General features: G+C 26.8%; 1 protein-coding gene across 1 annotated transcript; it reads right to left on the bottom strand.

Annotated features, from left to right (window-relative positions):
• Nucleotides 1-16216: 16216 nt before the first annotated feature.
• Nucleotides 16217-19439, bottom strand: LOC129316690 (uncharacterized; the record flags this gene model as incomplete). Its single annotated transcript, XM_054961088.1, has 3 exons — nt 16217-17494; nt 19167-19248; nt 19398-19439. Coding segments are annotated over 3 exons (1170 nt in total), but the record flags the coding sequence as incomplete, so codon positions are not given.
• Nucleotides 19440-19986: the final 547 nt, after the last annotated feature.

Raw genomic sequence — 19986 nt, 5'->3', positions numbered from 1 at the left:
TAACTATTGCTAGGTCACGCTCAACCAAAAAAGAAAGTCCCATTCAGGAGCCTTATTGAATGAGAGAATGAATTTGGCAAAATAATAACAATAATAAAAACAAAGAGAGAGACATTTCGTTATCGTGTGTTAATGAAGTATTGGGGATCATAGAATTGTTTCAATCTCATGTGGTCCTGGAAAGCCTGCTCTGGTCTCAGGAAGGAAACACACACCAATGGGCATTGGCTTGTAGGTTGAAGGGTCTGCCTCATTGGCTTCACATTCGCATTAAAACTTGATCACAATAATTGATAGGTTGTGCAGATCCATCTTTTTTTATTATTATTATTATATTCCTTAATTAAAATAAGTTGGTTATTTACTCTTCATGTATCCCATTCAATTAAACTGAACCGTCAGTGCAGGATATTCTATATAGCCCAGCTTCTTGATTCCATGCCAATAATAACAAGGATTTTTTCAACTTGATCTTGATATAAGATATCTTTGTCGGATTGGATATATTTGGTGGTGAAGAGTATATCTTCGATCCTCTAATTTCATAAAAATTATGAGTTTCATCTCTCAATTTTTTTTTTTTTGGGGTAGAAGAAAGTTCAAAAAGCTCTTCATATATTTAACGTGCCAATGTGAGAGCATTGACAACGTGATTTAATCCTATAACCTTATAGATTATAGAGTAAATTTTTAATCTCTTAATTTTATAAAGTATATATTTTTAGTTTTTTAACTCTAAGTCTCATGATAATTTTTTTGTACTAATCACTGATATTTTTTTAAAAAATTAAACATGATATGTTAATATTTAAAAATATTTTGTTAACATTTAAAGCTCGATGTCTTGTATTTTTTATTAATAAAATTAAAGTGTTAAAGAACTGAAAAATACTTTATTAGGCTTAAATAAAAATTCGTGCGAAGTTAACAGATAAAACAGTATATTTTTGCATGTTTGGTTTGAATAGTTTATTGTTATCATTTTTTAATGAGATTTGTTTATTATTTCATTTTAAAACAATATAATACAAAATAAATGAAGTTTTCATTTATTTTTTTAAGGCTAGTAAAAATAATAATATTTTAAAATAATAATTTAAACTTGAAAATTAAAAAATGATAAAAGAATAAAACCTGACCATTTAAATCAGTACGCAAATTTTGCACATCTGAACCAAAATGAATATTTATATCTATTCTTTATTTCTTTTTGGGAAAACAAAAAATTTTAAGTAAGTAAGGTCTTTAAACTCATCAAAATCAGGGCATACATTCAAGTTCAAAGAATGCTTATAAAAGTACTTACATCAATCATAAGATTTGATCTCACAATTTTGCAAATAATGAGCCAAATTCTTACTAACCGGTATTTAGTTTATTTATTTCTTATCAACAAAAATAAATTATGAATAAGGTTGTTAATTTGCTAACTTTACTTATTAATTTACTAACATTAGTTATAAATTATAAGATCTGTCAATAATTTACAATCAATATTAATAAATTAACAAGTAAAGTAAATAATTTAATAACTGATATTGTTATTTATGATTGAACCACATCTCAAATCTTGTATAATTATTAACATATCAATTTATATAATCTACAACTCATATTAATAAATTGTTAGCTAATAATTCTGTATTTTGGATAAAATTAATAAATGAAGGATGATTTGTCACTTACAAATTCGCCATCTTGCCCCAACACACATGGATGAGATTCATGTCGTTAATTTATGAGACCACTCAATTACACCTCCGACTTCCAATCCTGTGAGTGACAAAGAGGACCATCAAATTTGCACTCTTTTAATCAAAACAAGCACAAACACAAGAAATGGGTCAAATGCATGCTTGTTTCTGTACCTGCTACAGCAAAACCATTCTATGGAAAGTGAAATAATAAAGTTCTTAATCTTAAATTTTCTTGTCTTTTTTTTAATGATACAGCATATGCTATACTAAATACTGATTATAATTTGAGAAATACATATTATATTGATATGGGTTGATTATTATCACAAACATAGTTTTTAAAAGCAGTTAAAAATTGATTTTTATAGCAGTTTTACAACTAGTTTTCGTTGTCTACTTCCCGCACCAATTGTATCGGATATACAACCAGCATAGAAAAGTGACCCAAAAAAAAAAATATTTATTGGTCTTACTTACAATTAACATAAAAAATTGATATAATATTTTATTTTAACAAGCATTTAATTGTTTCTACAGCGGTTTATCATATAATTAGTGTAGAAATTCCGCTTTGCCGCAGCTCTTATTTATAAGTGGCATCCTCATTCCGCGCTCATCCGATGTGCTCATCACTTGTAAGGTGATATGAGCCTAAAAATTATTCGTAATATTGCATCCATCCAAATAAAAATATATAAAAATTATAAAAAATTAATATTAAATGTAGACTTTTTTTTATGCAGAGGATAGATGCTAGGGTAATCATTACTCCTAATGAGATTTAGACGGTTTAGATTTAAACTTTTATATTTGTTTAAATAAAAATATGTAAAAAACATAAATCTTTAAAAAAATTGCTTATTATCAATTTAGTCAGTACAAATTCAATTTAAATTATTTAATTTAATATTAAATTTTTTATAATATTTACAAATTGACTATTTAGATATATTCTATAACCTAAAATTAATATTATATTTTTTTTATAATTTTTATATATTTTTACTTTGATAAATATCATATTAAGCATATTTTACAAAATTTAAAATTAATAGTAGAGATCATTTGAAAAGAAAATGAAGGGTTCAGGTCACCTTACGGGATGAGGAGCACAAAATGAGGATCCTCTATAAGTGTCACCATCATCATTTTTTATGCCCATATGCCTATCAACTGTTAAAGAATGCGGAGTTGGTTTTTCTTCATTGCAGTAGAGGAAGCACAGTAAATCTGAACTGTCAAATTAGATTTGATAATTTAAATTTAACAGTTTTTAAAAGTATAAAATAATCTACATCATTAAAATTTATTTTAAACAGTTTAAATTTACAGTAGAGATATAGGTTAATAAAACGTATGTGGAGAGAAATCAAGCCCATATCCAGTAGAAAATATTTTTTGGCATTGGTGGACTCACTTGAAATTATAAATTATAAATTTGTTTTTGAAAAAAAAAAACACTAAAAGGTACATGGTTATGTGAATCTTTTGATGTACTTTTACCCCCCACTTTTTATAAAGGTTATTCCACAAACATTCATTTCCCTAGACATGTTACTTATTATGTATGAGATTTGATATGAGTAGTACTATTTATAATTTACAACTGATATGATTTATTACAAATTTTATATTTTATACTTTTTTAATTTAAAAATATAAGATATTTTAATTAAATTTCACTCTTAATAAAATAATTATTTATTTTTAAAAATAATCTTATCTTTATATATTTATTTCTATTTAATGTAATGTTTTATTTTAAAATAAATATAAAATAATTTATTTAATATAAACATTTAAAAAAAATAATTATATTTTAAAAGATTAAAAATATTTTATATTTTTAAACATATAACTTATTAAAAATATTTTTTATTTTTTAATGGTGAGAAATAATTTCAATATATTACATTTTGATAAGAAAGAAGGTGGAACAAGTACAATTATTGGTTGGACGTACTAGACTTCACATTTTCAAACTAGGCATTGAGTTGGAGTCTTATTGATAAAAATGTGACCTATCATAATAAATTTAAAATAAGAGTTAATATCAAATATTTTCTTTATTTTTTTATTTTATCCTTTGAAGTAATTGCATATAGATTAAAATAATACAATAAATATAAGAAAAATAAGTAAATTATCTTTTAAATTTTACATTCAACAATCCATAGACTCTAACTTAAACTTGTTTATTATATAAAATATTTTTTTAACTTTTAAAAACAGTGTAATTTGACTTTTGATATTTATAAAAATTAACTTTAATTGATACTTAAGCAAAAAATGACATTAAAAATTATAAAAGGAAACCAAAAACTTGTAATAAAGGATTAAAAATTACATATAATAACTCAAAAAATTACAGAAAAAGGGGGTCATTTTTTTTTTGGAGTTGGAGTTTTATTGATAAAAATGTGACCTATCATAATAAATTTAGACTAGTAGTTAATATCAAATACTTTCTCTATTTCGTTTTATTTTCCTTTCTAAAGTTATTTCATATTAATAAATTATATATTGATGAGAAACAAGGTAGAACAAGTACAATTATTGGTTGGATAAACCGTACTAGACTTCACATTTTTCAAATAACGCATTAAGTTGGAGCCTTATTGATAAATAAGCTGACCTATCATAATAAATTTAGATTAGTAGCTAATATCAAATACTTTCCCTATTTCAGTATATTTATCTTTTGAAGTAATTGCACATAGCTTAAAAAAATACAATAAATATAAGATAAATAAACAAATTGTTCACTATATTTTAGGTCTAATAACACTATAAACCCTAACATAAACTCATTTACTATATAAATTATTTTCTCAACTTTTAAAAATAGTATAATTTAACTTTTAGTATTTATAAAAAAAATAATTTTGATCATTAGTATAATAGATCATTGCACTCTCTTTTTGATACTTGAAGTCTCTATATTTTTATTTTTTGATATTCTAAATCATTCAATAAGTAATATTATGGGAACTTAAAATATTAAGAAAATCAAACTTTAAGGACCTATAGTGTCAAAAAGAGAGTGCAAAGATTTATAATAAAATTTGAATAAAGTATAAAAATTTAAAAGTATGTTTTTCCTAAATTTCAAACTTGTAGTTAATGTCAAATACTTTCTCTATTTCATTTTATTTATCTTTTTAAAATTTATTTTATATTAATATATTATATATGGATAAGAAGAAGGTGGAACAAGCACAATTATTGGCCGGAAAGACCGTACTAGACTTCCCATTTTTCAAATGAGGTATTGAGTTGAGTTGGAGTCTTATTGATAAACTTATCATAATGAATACAGATTAGTAGTTAATATCAAATACTTTATCTATTTCACTATATTTATCTTTTAAAGTAATTGCGCACAAATTAAAAAATACAATAAATATAAGATAAATAAATAAATTATCTCATGGACTTTAGATTTAATAGTATCACAAGCTTGATCTGAATTTATTTATTATGAAAATTGTTTCTTCAATTTTTAAAAACAGTACAATTTGACTCTTGCTGTTTATAGAAATAAATGACCATTAGGTAAATAGAAAATGATATTAAAAATTATAGAAAAATAAAAAATTATAATAAAGAATTCAAAAATGATAGATAATGATTAAAAATATTAAAACAAAGGGGCGATTTTTTTTTTTTTTTGAGTCTTATTGATAAAAAGCGACCTATCATAATAAATTTGGACTAGTAGTTAATATCAAATACTTTCTCCGTTTCATTTTATTTATCTTTCTAAAGTTATTTTATATTAATATATTATATATTGATGAGAAAAACGGTAGAACAAGTATAATCACTGGTTACATAAACCGTACTAGACTTCACATTTTTCAAATGAGGCATTGAGTTGGAGTCTTATTGATAAAAATGTGATTTATCATGATAAATTTGGATTAGTAGTTGTATCAAATACTTTCTCTATTTCATTATATTTATCTTTTGAAGTAATTGCACATAGCTTAAAAAAATAAATAAATATAAGATAAATAAGTAAATTATCCCATAAATTTTAGGTCTAATAACACCATAAACCCTACTTTAAACTTATTTAGTATACAAATTATTTTCTCGACTTTTGAGAACAGTGAATTTGCTTCTATCATTAAGAAAAATTAACTTTAATTATTAGTTAAATATAAAATAATAGAAAAAGATATTAAAAATTATAAAAAAGAACGAAAAGTTACAATAAATGACCCAAAAAAATTATAGATAATAACCAAAAAGAAAGGGCCATTTTTTTTTTGAATTGGAGTATTATTGATAAAAATGTGACCTATCATAATAAATTTGGACTGGTAGTTAATATCAAATACTTTCTCCACTTTTATTTATCCTTTTAAAGTTGTTGCTCATAGATTTAAAAATACAATAAATATGTAAAAATATGATATACTTTATCAAATTTGCCTCTCATTTAATGTATCTTAAAACATTTTATTAATAAATAATAATAAATTACTCCAAAACTAAAATAAAAATATCCTTAAATATTTATTTAGAATTTTGAAAAGACTTGTAATATGAATTATTTTTTTCTGAAGACCGGGAAAAAAATAGAATACTTGGAAGATTAAAATGCTTAATAGAGTAAATATAAATATGATTATTACGTTAGAATAGTCCTTAAAAACGCATTATTATGAATTGTGGGACCACTTGTGTTCACATTGTGGACGGCAAAATCGCCTTTTAACCTATCAATATTATGTATCTCGTTCAACCATGAAGGGGCGGCATGACGATGAGAGTCCTGTACATCATTTGATTAATAATAAAATAATAAAATACCATATGAATCTTTCCTTTTTAATATATATTAAAAAAATATTTTAAAAATAATTCATAGATCAAATCAATCATCCTTATAGTTAAATAATTTAATTTTATTTATTAATAATTTAATTTTTGTTATTTTTCATTTTTTTAAATAAATCATGATCACTAAGATTTTTTATATATAACAAGACAAAAACAAAATGCCACGTATGCACAAGAATGGGAGCACTGAATGCCACGTCAGGAGAATCCTCAGCATCGACCATCATACCCCGACATAATAGAAAAATCACTCCGTTTGGTCATTATTATAAAATATTTTTAAAAAATATATGATTATTAAGAAATTTTTTGATAAGATACTAATTATATTTTTATAATATTAATTCTATTTAAATTTATTCATTATGAGAAAGAATGTAATGTAAATATAAAAAAAATTATTAAATATAAGTAAAATTAAAATTCTATCATATTTTCAGATAAAATTTATAATTTAACTACCATTCTTAATTCTAGTAAAGTAGCTAGAGATATCTTATAATAAGAATTGAAAGTGGTATGCAAAGAGAAGGATTGATACACGGGACAAAAAAATTAATTTTAAATTGTCAAAGCACAAACAATAATTAATAATTAATGATTGTGATGATGAGGTCTTTATTAATTTAATTATATCCCATTCTTTGATCCTCGAAATATTTGATTCAATTTATGTGTCCCCTTATTTGTGTAACTTGTCTTCACTATGTTTCTTATCTTTCACAGCAATTTGGCCCTCATCTGTCTTTCACTGCCCATTCATCCATTTAATATAACAAAATTACCCACTTGATCATGCTCCCACCCAACACATTCCGACATTTTCACACAACAAATTCTCAATCTCATATTCCATTCAACATAATACATTTAACTTATATTCTATCCTTCCATTTGATATTATAAAATATTTTTAAAAATATATTATGTTAAAAAATATAAAATATTTTGAGTTTTTCATTGTGTAATTAGTAAATTTTTTTTAAAAACATCCTTAATTAGGGAGTGTAATTAATTGATACATCCTATTAAATAAAAGTAAATATAAAAAGTGAGTAATTTTAAAGACAATTAACTAAATTATTGAAATTATAATTTGATTAAAAGTATTTTATAATGTTAAATAGAAGGAGCATCTTATAGCAATACATGTTGGGAGGATGGTCATAAAGTTTAGAATGATTAAATTAATTACAATTAAGTTTTCAATATTTTTTTTAAAATAAGTTGTAAATATTAATTTAAACAATTTCAAATTTTATAATTTTAATTTGGGTAAACTATTTAAGTTTTGAATGTAATTCTTAGCATGTAATTAGATTTTTTTTAAACAATTACCCTTTGCATAGGCCTAGCTTAATAAGATTATATTAGTCTTAAAAGTTCTCACAATGAGTATTTAATAGTCGTCGATATCACTAGTTAGTCAACACAATCTTTTACTAGTTGAGTTACATACTTATTGGAGCATGTAATTAGGATTCTTGTTTGTAATTGTTTGTCAATATTTCATCTTTTGCTAGAATTTTTTTGGAGGCGTAACTATCATAGTATCATCAATTCATTTTTTTGGGACTTAAAAATGCAATCATTATCCTATAAATGTTGATAAAATGTTTTTGCGTGTTTCCCATAACTGAATTCTCAGATTACTTAAATAGTGATTTCAACAATATTAGGGAAAGCTTCGAGATTTAAAAAGTGCTCATGAAATTACTTATTGATTACTTGATGTCATTATATGGGTAACAAGGTTCAAACATATGCTCTTATAGAATATTGTTCTTCCGTTTTTAAATATAAAAAAATAATCAATTTACATCATTTAAAAAATTAGTTAAGTATAATAATTATGTTTGGAATTTAAAAATTTGGACTAAATTATCCATGTAATTAATAAAACAAATTTGTATAGTTGAAATAAATATCAACTTTATGAGAAATAATTTAGAAAAAAATGTGATAAATGCTTCATGAAATTCGTAATTTTGGTTATAAATAAATAATTTTTCTTATATTTGAGAAGGGAGAAGTAAGTTACATTATAGACTCACCTGTTGGCTCCATTTTATTTTTTTTTAAATATTATATGCAATTTAATTGTCAATGGGAAAAGTTGAAGGCTTCAAGAGATTACTTTTTCAAGGAATATTTTGAGATTAAAGTTTTAATAAAATATATTTGACCTTACAGAACATGCTCTCTTTCTTTTATAAAATGAAAACGTGAGAGAATGTTATCTAACTTATACGAAAAGGAATTCCTTTATTCTCATTACAACTTTACCTCCTACTATATTAATACATGAAAATCATAGTCTTGTATCATTGTTACAGATCTGAATAAGAAAGATACCTAAGCTTTCCTTTTCAAGGAATATTTTAAGAATAAAATTTTAATGGAATATATTGGACAATGTGATTAAATATTATGATATCTATCCCTCTCTTTTTACTTTGATATAATAAGTCAATTTTTTTATAAAATCAATAAAAATCGGGTCAATTAATAATAATTTTATTAGAATTTGGCTTCAAATTCTGTTTTCAACATAATGATCTTATTGATAAATAATTTATAAATATATTTGCAAGTGTTATTTGCGCTTGAGGTCTACTCTAACCCATTTTAAATTTTAAGACCCAAAAATCTTAATATGCGTGAATTGAAAAAGTAAATTAAAATATTTTGCCTCTCTATGAATAGCTCTATTACGAAAAGTTAAACATTTGTCCTTTTTAGTTTTGATTCAATTTTTACTTTATCATTAAACTTTTACACATTATAATTTAATTCTTATAATTTTGATTTAGTTGTGACTCAATTTTAAAATTTTAATTTGATGTAACTTAGTTTTTATATTTTTAATAATTTAAAACATTAGTCCCTATATTTATAAAAATAGAAGTACAAAGGTTAAAATTATTTTCAAATTTTAATGTTTATAATCTTTATAAAGATTAAAAGTTTAGTAATTTAAAATATTAGCCTCTAATTTCAAAAAAAATTAATATTTATAAATTTATTTTTAAAAATATAGGGAACAATATGTGAAATACTTAAAATTATATGAATTATATAATCAAGTAAAATTTAGAGATTGAATTACAATTAAATTAAAACTATAAGAACTAAGGCAAAACAAGTAAAAGTTCATAAATGAAATTTCAACTGAATCAAAATTACAATGAAAAAATCATTAATTGTCCTCCTTCATTATTAATGTTTGAATCATGATATTTAGGTCAAATTCATTGAATGAAACTAGCACACAATTTTTTTAAAACATGGATAATTATGGGTTTCTCCTTTGTATGAGACAATAATGGATAGCACCATGCTTTAATTGTTACCTTTTAATATGGACCCACACACCTTATATTATTAAAGTCTTAACAAGATTCTTCCCTAGCCAGATATGTTTGTCTCACACAAGCACAAGAATTTTTATATATGGAATCCTTATGAAAATAATGCTTTCCCACACTTTTTTTTTTTTAATCTCAACTTGTACTAGCAACCTTTCCCTCTGATTCTGTATATTAGTGGAAGTCATTTCTATCAATATCTCATCAAAATTAAAAAGTGATAGTTAAATTATTAATATATATATAAAAAGAATTTTTTGTATAATTTACCCTTATTATTAAATAAGTGTACCATCTTTCAAAAAATTTCCTCTCTCATGCATTTGTTACACTTTACTCTTAAAAAATATTGAAAGTGTGAAATTGAAATAAAGTAATTAATTATCTATCTTTTTATAGAAAGTGACTTATAAAAAGAAACATTAATTTTTTTAGAATGTGACCTATACACAAAAACATAATATTCAGATGATATTAAATATAAATGAGGCTTTTACATATGTAACCTATATTATAGGACCAAACTAAGTAAACAGTCCAACATTTGTTATATTTTACATTATGATTAATTAATTATATTTGTTAATGATATGCCATTGTATATCAATGATAAACTTTTCATAAATTTTTAAATTTTTAATAATAAACTTCTTGAACACCAATAATAAATTTCTTGTATATCAATATGAACTAACTATACTTTCAAATTTTTAAAAATTTGTTTCTTATTTTTTGGGTGCATATTTTTTTTTGGCCAATGGGTCAGTTTATTCAATATAAACTAATTATTATATTAATGATAATAGAAAGAAAAAATACAAAAAATAGATCATAAAAAACAACAACAGATAAAATTTCATTTGATTGAATTCATATAATTTTATTTAATAGATCATAAATGATATAATATATTAAGTTCATCTAAGAATTTTTCATAAGATTGGAGAGAAAATATATACATATATATATATATATATATATTCTTTTTTTAAAGATAGTGCAAATCCAAACTTATATAGATATATATAATACTTCCTTCTATCTTAAATTCTTTTTCATCACCTCACCTGATCAATAAAGAGCGGTTAACTCATTAAATTTCTCTTAAAATTAAAAAATAATAAATTAAGAATTAAATTTTCCTTCAAGTAATTTGCAATAAGACTAAAATTTAAAATGTTAATTAAATTGATAATCTCCATATGACATATATTAAAGACAAAAATGCTTCTAGAACACGTCCAATAACAAGAACGAGAAGGAGAGTACATGCATATACATTTGAAGAACATATTCGAGGATGTGCGAACAAAAACAAAAACATGTCATGTGTGAAAGAAAAGGCAGAGAGTGTGTGAAGACAAAACAAACCTTAGCAATAAATGAGTCAGACACACAGCACAAATTCAAAGGATAAAAATGGAGGACAAAGAATCAGAGTCTGAAACAAACTTAAATGGCCCCGAAGAATGCCACCTAATATTTCCTTCCAGTATAGCAAGTGTTACTTTTTATCCGATCTCATCAAATTTTGAATCGAATCACTCTCCTTGTTTGTTCCTTCAAAAGTGTTTCCAAATCTTCTCTTTAATTTGATTTCTTCTTAATTTACAGTTCTCTGCACCACCAGTGGATTTCACGAGAGATTCACAGATATCTAATATTCTCTTTACATTAATTCAATATATACACGTTTAATTCTCTCTGCTTGCAAATTGTAGCTTCTGATTCTGTTCAAATTTAGATTTAAATTAAGTTTTAAATTTTTAGATTTATTTTCGCTCTAAATATATTCCATCCAGGATTTGAATCCTCTGAATTTTGCTATATGAAGTTTGGTGAAGTTAGGAGCATCATAACCATTGCTTATATCAAGCCACAGAATATAATTATGCCATGTAATAATTAAATCGTTGTGTTTCATATGGGTGGGAGTGATTTTAATGCACAAAAATTGGTGACAAAATGCTTTTAGTTTTCACTCCATAAATCAGACGTGCATGGCCGTTTTATTCTCCCATCATCAAGAGGAAAATAAAATAAATTTAATTGCCTGGAAGTTATTATTATGGGTTCCCCCAACAAATTTTCTTCTTCCAAAATTCTGAAAATTCCATCACATAAGCATATTACAATGAAAATGACAAAGGCACATTGTTGAAGTTGCTGTGCTATCACTGTTAACAATGAGTAATATTGCAGACTTGCAGTAGTTGAAGTAATATTTATGTGCCATCATCGTCATGCCTTTCATAACGATGCCAGCAAAAAGAAACCCGGCCCTCTGAAACACAGAATTTTTGCTTTATTACATGGCATAATTGGGTGGCTTGATGTAAGCAACGGTTGTGATGCTCCCAACTTCACCAAGCTTGAGATAGCAAAATTCAAAGGATTTAAATCCTTCCATCTAATGCTAAGGCACTTTTTGAAGAAATTGAGGATCCTATTAAGACATTTAATAAAGTACTAATTATGTTTTTCTAACAGTATCTCTATTTAAATTTACTAATTAAGAGAAAAAATGTAATTCAAATTTATTTTTTTATTTAAATAAGAGTACAATTGAAAGTTTATTTTCATGTCTTTTTGATTCTAGTGAGGTAGTTATAAATACTTTATACTTTTTTTATCTGAAATTAAAAGACACTTTTAAGTAAAATCTTATATATTATTCCATCCGGATCACAATATAAGACATCTTTTAAAAACTTTACTTGATCAAAAATATAGGGCATTGGATAGCTTTATATTTGTTTTTTCAATTATACTCCTATTTCATTTATTACTCGTTTTGAAAAAAAATTATGCATTAAAATTTTAATTATTATTATTAACACTCTTATATAAAATACTTAATGAGTGTATAAATAGAAAGATGTGAATATTTTTAAGAATGTAAGGTTTCAAATAATATTATTTATAAATCGTGAATTACTTAACTATAATTTATATTGTGATTCAGAGAGATAATAAATCTAATTAAATACTCTTAACAATTTTATTTTTTTAAAATCAAAATATAAACTTTCAAAATAACCCTTCATTTAATATAGTAGTATATTGAAAAGAGAGAGGGACATAAATTAAATAGAGAGAGGGAGAGAGAAAGAGCAATATTAAAATAATCCTATTTAATAAAGTATTAATATTCTCAAGATGTCTTATATTTTAAAATGTTAAATTTTTTATAAAAATATCTTATAATTTAGGACGTAATAAGAAGTAAGTTACAAAAGAGATAAGATGGAACATGTCTCAATTCAACTAGCTTCAATTATTAGGTTCTCCCCCCCCCCCCCAAAATGCTGTTATAGAGAATAAAAATTAATATAAGATACACTTCTCAAGGAGGAAAATTAATTATGAGCATATTTAAAAAAAGATAATTTTTACACATCATTTAAGTTTTAGTCTAGAAAAATAGAAACATCTATTTAGGGACAAAGGAAGTACCAGTTTCATTTAGCATTGATATTCTTGTATATTTATTTGGACTTAGTACTAACAAGTATTGTCAAGTACAATTAAAAATATCTCTTTTATTATAAGTTTTTTTATTTATAAAATTCGAATCCCCAACCTTAATTAAGAGAAATCAATTCTCTTTAGTGTTGTAACAGAGAATCACGATCATATTAACACTTTAGTTTATTGAAAGTTAATAGAGATTATATTTCAAACAAGAAATGATCTTGTGATTTTTAAAAAGAAAAAAGTTTTGTTTTCATTCAAAAGGATTCAATTCATATAAATGAAGTTCACATAATTAATAAGGAAAGCTTTACATAATATGATATCAATTATTATATTATTATACACTCCTAATTAAAAAAGACCCAAAAATTATGAGAACTAACTCATTCATCATCTCTACAAAAATAATTAGTTTACTTAAAATAATTTTATAAATTGATAAACATAAAGAAATCTTTCCAAAGAATTAATGAAATACACATTTTATTTGTATCTTGCTTTCTCATCTATATTATCTGGTCCAACCTTTATTAAATACTATATTTATAGGTCAACATTTTTTTTGAATAAAATAATATATATTTGGTTTAATTTAAATAATTTACACTTGTTTTAGATTTTAGTTCCAATCGTATATTTGAAAAAGAAAAACCTCTTAATGAAAAGCTCATATACTTATATAGTTTTTTAATAAAAAAAGTCACAGTCAAAATCGTGGAACTAGGTTAAATTAATAGAAAGATGATCTCTACACTTTAAAGAAAGATTGCTAAAGATGTTAATATCAAAATTATCATGAACATTCAACCTCACATGAGGACATTTTGGATTTTATTGATAGAGTCAAGAAATAGAATCAATAAGAGTTGATTTTAATGGAAGAAGTTGTGATCACTTAAACGTGATGATTTGAATTTAAATTCATGTGGATATAAAAAAATATTTTTAAAGGTTTACTTTCAATTTAACTCGACAATCAACGAGAATCTTCCAGGCATGTTCATACAAAATAGGAGACATGGCTTCAATGAAGTGATAGTGAACATTGAGTTGAGATAACTTTGTCTTCCGACAAATGTTTCTGTATAGTTCAACACACAGCTTCATCTGAATAGGTTTCAGGATAGGTTGGCGTAATCAAGAAAGATTGCATGAATCGATATTTTGATCATGTTTTTGTTTCTTTACGGGAAATATTTAAATATAGCTAGGAACCTAGTTAGGTCAAGGTCCACCTACGAGCAATGTTTGAATTTGAAGGCTAAGGTTGAAAATTCAATCTACAAAACTATAACTTATATTGAAAGTGCATGTAGCTTTCACGTATCGTATTAGTGCTATCGTGCAAATTTAGAACAGGTAACTATTTGAGTATTTAATATGTATACTACATAAAATAACTCAATTATTAATTTCAACCTTGCTTTTGCGGCTAAATTAAATCATGTTGTAAAAAACTCAGGAAATTTCAAAAAAGGTGGTCAAACTAATTTTGTCACGTTCCCAATCATTATTTGTGTACTCTGATATAAATTTGGCAGGATTTAATTTTTCCAAACAGAACCAAGCATCGTTTTCGTTATTTCTTGCACACCTTGCCATTCTCAGTTTGTTTCGTGTTCTAATAAGTTTCTTTATTTTATTATTATTATTTTTGAATAATCACCATTTTTTTTGTAGACAAGGAAAATTCCTTCCATCGCTAAAAATAAGATTGGAGAGTTTTTTTTTTTTTTGAGGGTTAGATTCTTATTTTTCCTTTTGTTAGTTAAACATTTATTAATAAAAAATTAAAGTTTTAATTCATTATTTTGTCTGAGTATTAGCCATTGATTTTTTTTTTTGGTGCTCACTATGAGCTATTAACATTATTTTTAAAAAAAATTGCTTGCAAACATTGATGATTCATTTTGTGATTCAAGGGATTCAAACGTGCAATGATCATATTGTTAACACATTTTCAAGCCCACAATGTAGAACCCATGATATCGACATATGCTTCTTGCATTTTTACATGGACAAAATGCAAGTCTTTCAATTTTTTCAATAAAATTTCAAAATCATATCATTCATACATAACAATCACAATATCAAATTAAATTAACTAAATTCGAACTTCAAGGAAGGTTTAGAGGCTGCCCAACACAACCACGACGAATTTCAACTCTCACGCCATGTGATAGGTCATCCAAGGAGAGAAATAATCAAAGCCAATTAATCACACGTTACACGAAAAATGATATATGATATTGCAAGATAAGTGGGACCCACATATCTCTCCTCACAATAATGGGCCAACATATTAAACAAGGTCAACGCAACACATATTTTTCTCCTTGCAATATGTTGCTACTACAATAAAACCCTAAATTTTAAAAAAACATTTTTTCTTTTTTGGATAACAAATAAATTTAGGTGAGTTAAATTTTAAAAGTTTACTGAGCCAAAACATGAGTTCAAACTCAAAAAATATTTATAGAAATACTTACAAATCACCGCCTACTAATAAGATTGTCACATTGACAATAAAATTTAATTCCAGTCTTGTGGGTCGAACACATTTTTTTCTTTGGGGTCTTATGGCAGTCAGGTTTTGCTTGTCTCCTCACTTAATCATCATATCTCAGCACATGATCAAGGTGTGACAATTAGCATCTGATTAAAGCACTTGGGGCCCGGCCCAGCCAGGCCCATGTGCATCCCAAATTATTATACTGTAATTGTGGATGTAATTCTCTGGTAGTCTAGTGCTTCCTCCAGTATTACTAGCTCTGCTTGATTAATCCCGACAACACAGTAAATGGAAACGACGCCATAGGCCAATGAAATAATTAATTTTACATCTCAAGGATTAAAGCATATGCCTCCAATTTCATAGTGTGTTTCTCCTATGGAGAACTAACAAATCTGCAGCTATATTGATTTGCTTGTAAAGCTACCGTGTCAAAAAAACAATCCAGATGAACAGTTCCATGCAGGGATATTCATTAGGACCAGTAAATATAAAGACCTTATATGCCCATAAGCAAAAACAAGGCACAGCATTGTCCAATGGCTATTCACAAGCAAAACTGAACCTCTTCTTTGAGTTTTCCCTCCTCCAGTGATGATCTGTTTGATGACTATCCCTTTGAAATCGAGAACCTTCAGCAGATTGATGATAGCTCTCCCTCATCTGGAATCTCTGATTCCTGGCTGTCCAGTCTCCACCAAAGTTTCTTCTGAATTGTAAATCGCCAGAAACATTATTGGAATTTCTCTGCTGCTTCCATCCATGGTCATTTTCTTCACAGTTTCTCCATCCTCTGCCCCTTGGAGCCATATTATGCTGATTGGATTTGCATTCCCAAGGCCTTTTGATGTTAGAGGAATAATTTGATTGTTTTGGGTTCCAAGAGTTATCCGAAGTTATACCCCCTCCTTTGTTATCATCCCAAGCATTGCCCCAGCCTTTATTATCATTCTGCCAAGGATTATAACCACAGCCCCGTTCTTTAATCTGGTCACCATGGCCACTCACTTGGTTCCAACCCCAAACCTTCGCACTGCCACCTTCCCATGCATTGTTAGTTAATCCTCGATTTTCACGAGTTACACTGTACTCCCAAGGGTTATTGGCGTTCTCTGAATTGCTAGGACTATTTTTGTGTCTATCGGGTTCACATTGATTCCACCCCTGCACATTATTCTCCAATGGTTTGTCAATCTTCGTACTTTCACATTCCTGAGAATTTTCACCATTTGCTGAAACTTTTGTTCTCTTGTAACCTACGGCATTCCTTTCTTCCTCATCAGGGGGAGGAAAGTATGCACAATCCAACTCCTTTATCAGTTCAGGATCAATATAAGTGTTCCAATCTATTTGATCAACGTAAGCATCTGAATGAGGAAGAGAAATATCACAAGGGAGGCTGTTGATCTTCGCCCAATATTGTCTTTTGGCATTTTGAAATGTTTCTTCAGCAGCTGAATCATTCCAATTAAGCACATTACTATGGCAGCTTATAAAATTCTTGGTATCAACTATCTTCTGCCATGGTACTAATCCAACTGAAGTGCAAAATTTCTTCTCCCATAAAGGTATACCATCCTGCTGAAAATCTGTCAAGAAAGGGAAGGGAACAATAAATTCAGTAAAGGACAAGGGGATATGGAAATTATATTCATAGGAATACAAAAAAAATTAAATAATACAATCATTATTGTTGTGATTGCAGTCACTTTAGCAGAACAACAGTACAAACTTATCAAGCATAAAGCACAGCAGTTCAGGAAACAGCTGACTATTTTGGGTTCTCATATCACAAGTTTCAAAAATCATGCCAGGCATATGGAGGAATTACATAACAATATTGGAAAAAAGCATCAAAAAGTCTTAACAAATTGCTCGCAAGTCACAACCAGCAAGAAACTGAACAGAATTGAAGACAAAAGGTAGCAACACAAGGAAACCTGTAAAGCAATATGAATATGAAAAAGTCTCTCCCTGTATGTGTGTGTTAGACTGCCAATTCGAGCTCATGATCTGAGAGGTGAAAGGAGAATACCATCACCATCAAGCCACAAGTTCCATAGGCACATCTAAGCATGAAGACAAGGCTTTACCATAGAAATCTGGTCCAAGCATACAATCCAATTCCAAATTTTAAAGTTGAATAGAGAAACACATTCCATTATCATAGTGAAAGATCATAATAAGATTAGAAGTTTCAAAATATATTTTATAATGATAAAGAATACAAGACTGGACAATAAATAGATAAATATATAGAAAACAACCCAAATAACAGTACGTGATAGGCCAAAATAATATGAATTTGAATGTTCAAGGAAAAGTCAGAAATAACATCAAAGTGATAGACAGGCATGGAGGCTTTATCCATCCATGATAATCATTTCTAAATTCAAAACAGTCTTATGGTTGCAAAAAGGAATCTTACAGAATACAGTCATGTTATAACAAAGTCAAAATACAAAAGCCAGAGTGCACTAGTTTTAACAACTCAAACAGTCAAACTTTTGACAATACCCTCTCTAACTCCAAGATAGATATAGATCTTACTTGGATTAAGCAAGAAGAAGCCTTACAGAGTTAAAGTATTACTCCCTATAAATACTGATGCCTAAAATATCCAGTAAAAAATGTTGTATACGCTCTTTCGGTTCAGTTAATAACTGTAATTACTTCAAGAAAAACCCCAACGCATTTCCTCTTTGGAGGGCCAAACAAAACCTCATACAGATTTAAAAATTATGAAGCCTACCATTAATCAAAGCACAACCGTTACCATGTCCATTGCTAACAAAACAAAAAGGAATAGACATCGGTAATGCTCTAATGTGATCCTCAGAGATGTTTACGACATCTTAAAAAATTTCTCCCAAGAAACCAACTGTGTATACCGAGCTGTAAAAGACATCCATGTGTGAACTTTGACCGCAAAAAACATAAAAATAAAATCCCCAAGTTTTCACCAAGAAATAGTGGGCAACGAATGATTAAAAAAAAAAAAAAAACAAGATGCCATTTTTCTTCTCATTTAACCAAACATTTGTCTTGCAATCACATTTCAATAAATACATAATATTCTTGCCAATCAAACTCAGGCAGACACCTATAAATGAAAAATGCGATATTTGTCTTTGGCAATTCGAAACAGAAGTTTAAAGAAAATATCAGAATACTAGAGGGACAAAAATTAAACACGTCTTAATGATTATAACCAAACCAACAGAAAATTCAAAGAAAGGAGAGATTAAAAAAAAAAATTACCAGGGAGAGGAGCTCGAAGGTCATAGAATACAGGCGGAGGCCTGGGAGATCTTCGTTGACGAAATATTCTCCGGTTCCTCCACTTACCCATAAAAAAAAAAAAAAACCTCAAATCCGAAATATATGTAGATTGTAATTGTAAAAAGACACAAAAGTGGGCAAAGAAAAAGAAGAAAACAACGAAGTGAAATAGGCACGAGCGCGGGAATAGGAAACAATCGGGTAAAGTACGGAATCTGAAAGTGTACTAGCCACCACAGTTCGAAATTCACAGGTTCAGAGGACTTGCGAGTCTTGAAAAGAAAGAGATGGCCAAACAAGAAAAGTGATGCGCAGAGAAGTAAAACGTTTTCGACTGTTCATGTTCGTACATTTAATGATTTTTGGGCCAAGCGTTCATTGAAGAATAGAAACTTCAAAAAAGCCCAAGAACTTCAATATGGGCTGGCTGAGAATGTAAGACAATTATTTTTTAAAAAAGGCTTGCAAATTCATGGGGGAACAAAAAGAGCAATCCAAGATGCCAAAATTAAAATTTGTTGGACCGAAAATGAGGAATTGTGAATTGTACCTCTCGTGATTCCTGACCTATGCCCTGTGCAAATTATTGTGAATAATATAACTTATTTTTCAAATATCATGTGACATATAAAAATGTCTTTTTAATATAAAAATATATAATTTGAAAAAAAATAACACTCTTTTCATCTCAAATTATAAAACATTTTTGAATAAAATATCACATACCAATAAAACTTATTAAATACATCTTATAACCTTACTTTTTCATCACAAAAATATAAACTTTTAAAAATACCCT

This window comes from Prosopis cineraria, unplaced genomic scaffold (assembly GCF_029017545.1).
Source record: "Prosopis cineraria cultivar Desert tree isolate PC_DT_omini unplaced genomic scaffold, ASM2901754v1 PC7, whole genome shotgun sequence".
Classification (NCBI taxonomy): domain Eukaryota; kingdom Viridiplantae; phylum Streptophyta; class Magnoliopsida; order Fabales; family Fabaceae; genus Prosopis; species Prosopis cineraria.
Note: the sequence above shows the minus strand (reverse complement) of the source record. Positions and strands in the feature narration are given on the sequence as shown.